At 35.0% G+C, this 3,492-nt stretch overlaps 1 protein-coding gene across 1 annotated transcript; it reads left to right on the top strand.

Annotated features, from left to right (window-relative positions):
• Positions 1-1,865: 1,865 nt before the first annotated feature.
• Positions 1,866-2,904, top strand: LOC149227306 (glucan endo-1,3-beta-glucosidase 11-like). Its single transcript, XM_089380460.1, has 2 exons — positions 1,866-2,004; positions 2,648-2,904. Exons 1-2 carry the CDS (start codon positions 1,938-1,940, stop codon positions 2,902-2,904), a joined length of 324 nt encoding a protein of 107 aa, XP_089236586.1. The 5' UTR covers positions 1,866-1,937.
• The last annotated feature ends 588 nt before the right edge of the window (positions 2,905-3,492 follow it).

Here is a 3,492-nt window from a genome sequence, read left to right as displayed (position 1 = left end):
TATTTAATATTAATTAATATTTTATTAACGTTAAATGTTTAATGTTTTAATAATCTTTTATATTTTAAAATTTAACAATGTCTACATAATAATCTGTAACAGTTAATCTTTGATGTTTTATTATTTGTACCGCAGACATGCGTCACAGCTCATGTCTCTCTTAAGCACATACATGTTTTTCTTTGTGCAAACAACTCAAAGATACAAACTACTCCAATCATGAACTCATGAGTATATTTAATGTATACTTTTGAAAATATAAAAATTCTGGCTTGCTTAAAAAAATGTTTACCAACGGATATTCAATTTACATAGTAAATATAATGAATAATTAAATGAAAGGTGTTTGGGAATAAACATAACTACCTATGAGCGTAGTTAATTATAATGATGAAGGGTTCAAAATTAACAAAATGTTATGGGAATCATGGATAGAATTTGACTTTCAAACTCGATAATTTGCCCATTAAATAAAGTAAAACCATTAACATTGTGTGCTAAAATAATGAAAATAGGGTTTAGAGTTGCAGATGGTGACATTGTGTGCTAAAATAATTAAAATAAGGTTTAGAGTTGCAGATGGTGATACTCACATTTGAAATTCCTAGTTAATTGGAGCCATTTGGACAAATTTAAACGGAGCGTCTTCCAACATAAAAAAATGACCCACATAAAAAAACGTGTTTTAATTATTAATGCAGTTATTACAATTGGAGGGCCGATTGTAGACATCTCTTTGTCTAATTTAAAATGGAGTCGTCTATCGAGGCGGAGGAATTGCCGGATGGCCAAAAGTAGCTGGAATCTGGGCAAAAAAATTTCAAAAAATCTTGTAGAGGTAGTGTTTGAATCCTGTTTTTGATGGTAGAAATAGATTCAGCACCATAAAAAACGTTTAGGAACCTTAAAATTTTGAAGTTTAACAACTATAACTTGGATTTACAAAAATCCTTGCCGGATTTTTTCTAAATATGACTGGAATTTCCATAACTTTCCGGGCAATTCCTCCAGCTAGTTAGATTACGACATTTAAAATGTGCATTTAGTGTCAGCCAACCCCCGAGTGGGGCATTTCTTTGGAGTCATCTACCGAGGCGGAGGAATTGCCCGGACGGTCAAAAGTGGTTGGAATCCCGGTGAAAAAAATTCAAAAAATCTTGGAGAGATAGTGTTCAAATCATGTTTTTGATGGTGGAAATGGATTCAGCACCATCAAAAACGTCTAAGACACCTAAAATTTTGAAGTTTAACAACTATAACTTGGATTTACAAAAATCCTTGCCAGATTTTCTCTAAATATGATAGGAATTTCCATAGCTTTCCGGGCAATTCCTCCTTCTAGTTAGACTATGGCCATTTCTTTGACTATGCCTGGATGACAACAATTTAAAAATGTGCATTTAGTGTCAGCCAACCGACAAGTGAGGCAACAACCATTTAAAATGTGCATTTAGTGTCAGCCAGCCATCGAGTGGGGCAACAACAATTTAAAATGTGCATTTAGTGTCAGCCAGCCGGCGAGTGAGGCAACAACAATTTAAAATGTGCATTTAGTGTCAACCAGCCGCCGAGGGCAACGCCTATTTCCAACTCTATAGATCCATTAATACACTCCCTACGGACCTCAGGGCACGGACACTCTGACATCTATTTAATTTTCAAGCAAACACTTTCTGGTTAATAGGGATGGAGATATGCATGATGTGATCATCCATCTCGTTGTTTGTATTGATGCCCATTGAAATGAGCGGCATGTCTATCATGGCATGTCGTGTATCATATGCTATCCATTCCCCATACCATCTGATATTAATTGCCACCAAATTTTGAATTGTATAATGGTGCTCCAGATTGGAATTTTGAATCTCAGAACCCGCGCTGCCATATTTTGTTGAACTTGAAAGAAGCTTTGGTCGGTTATAGTTTCTTTGCTCAGCATGAGCTTCCGGACGAGTTCGGTGCTGATCGCGATTGCGGTGGTTCTGGCTATCGTTGCCTCTGCTGGTGAGAAAACTCATTTTAGCGTTTGTTTTGTAAGGGCTTTAGCTTTAATTTCTTCGATTATCGTTGTCTCTGCAGCCGAGGACCAGACAAGAAAATGCATTTTCATTTGGTTCGTCCAGGGTTTAAGCTTTAATTTTTTCAATTATCGTTGCCTCTGCAGCTGAGAACCAGACAAGAAAATGCATTTTATCGTTTGGTTCATCAAGTGTTTAAGCTTTAATTTCTTCGATTATTGTTGCCTCTGCAGCTGAGAACTAGACAAGAAAATGCATTTATCATTTGGTTTGTCAGGGGTTTTAGCTTTAATTTCTTCGACTATAGTGCCTCTGCAGCTGAGAACCAGAAAAGAAAATGCATTTTATAGTTTGGTTCGTCGGGGGTTTTAACTTTAATTTCTCTGATTATCGTTGCTACTGCAGCTGATAAAATGCATTTTCTTGTCTTGTTCGTCCGGGGTTTTTGCTATAATTTCTTCGACTATCGTTGCCTCTGCAGCGGTTTTAGCTTTAATTTCTCCGATTATCGTTGCTTCTGCAGCTGAGAAAATGTATTTTCTTGTCTGGTTCATCAAAATTTCTTTTTGAGCTTTGATTTCTGTGATTGACCGAGTAAATTTCATTTTTTGTTTTGTTTTGGTTTGCAGGGGCTGGCACTGTGGGTATCAACTATGGTCGCAAAGCAGACAATCTTCCCCCGACTTCCAAGGTAGTGCAGCTGATCAAGAGCCAAGGCATCAACAAGTTGAAGCTCTACGATGCAGACCCTGCAGCTCTACATGCATTCAGTGGTACCGAATTATATAAAAAAAAAATATTAAACAAAAATAAATATTTTTTCTATTTATTAATTTACCTATTAAAAACTTTAAAACTTCATTTTACACTAGAAAGTTACTTATAAAGTAAAAAAATTTAATTTTTGGAAAATTTAAAACTATTATTTTATATATTAATGGTTTCCTAAAACCTCTAGATATTCAATTTACATTAAAAAGTTGGATATGAGTTAAGAAAACATTGGTTTCAAGAGAAAGAAAGTTCAATTTTTACTTCTAATTACTTAAAATTATTATTCATAAACAAAAATTCACAAAATTTATTTTATATTATAAATATTTTAAAATTATTATTTATAAACAAAAACTCACAAATTTTATTTTATATTATAAGTTTCTTAAAATTTTTGTTTTTTGAAGAATCTTTGGCGAAAATCACATAGAAAAACTTTTGTCGACGCGTTTCGAACCATCCAGTGTGGTTCATCGTCAGGACAAGTTGAATGAGCGTGGTTCATCGTTAGGACAAGTTGAAGTAGGGCCAAATTTTCTCTTAATTCCACAGATGCACGGATTCAAACGAGGACGGTGCAATGTAGGCAGCAACCTCCATTTCTTTGCTATTGGATTACAGACTGCAAGATGGTGTGATGCAGTCGACCTCCCTTTGATAAGGAGCTGTTGACCAATTGCTGCCACAGGAAAACAAATGG

Source organism: Pinus tabuliformis, chromosome J (assembly GCF_031772625.1).
Source record: "Pinus tabuliformis cultivar Carrire ecotype Pingquan chromosome J, CPIR1, whole genome shotgun sequence".
NCBI classification, from domain to species: Eukaryota; Viridiplantae; Streptophyta; class Pinopsida; order Pinales; family Pinaceae; genus Pinus; species Pinus tabuliformis.
The sequence above is the reverse complement of the archived record's forward strand: the minus strand, read 5'-3'. Positions and strand labels throughout refer to the sequence as shown.

Bases quoted from the DNA above. Each gene is read 5' to 3' on its own strand.
- LOC149227306 (XM_089380460.1), top strand. From the start codon at position 1,938: ATGAGCTTCCGGACGAGTTCGGTGCTGATCGCGATTGCGGTGGTTCTG. The intron at 2,005-2,647 runs GTGAGAAAACTC...TTTGGTTTGCAG, and splicing joins GGCTATCGTTGCCTCTGCTG to GGGCTGGCACTGTGGGTATC.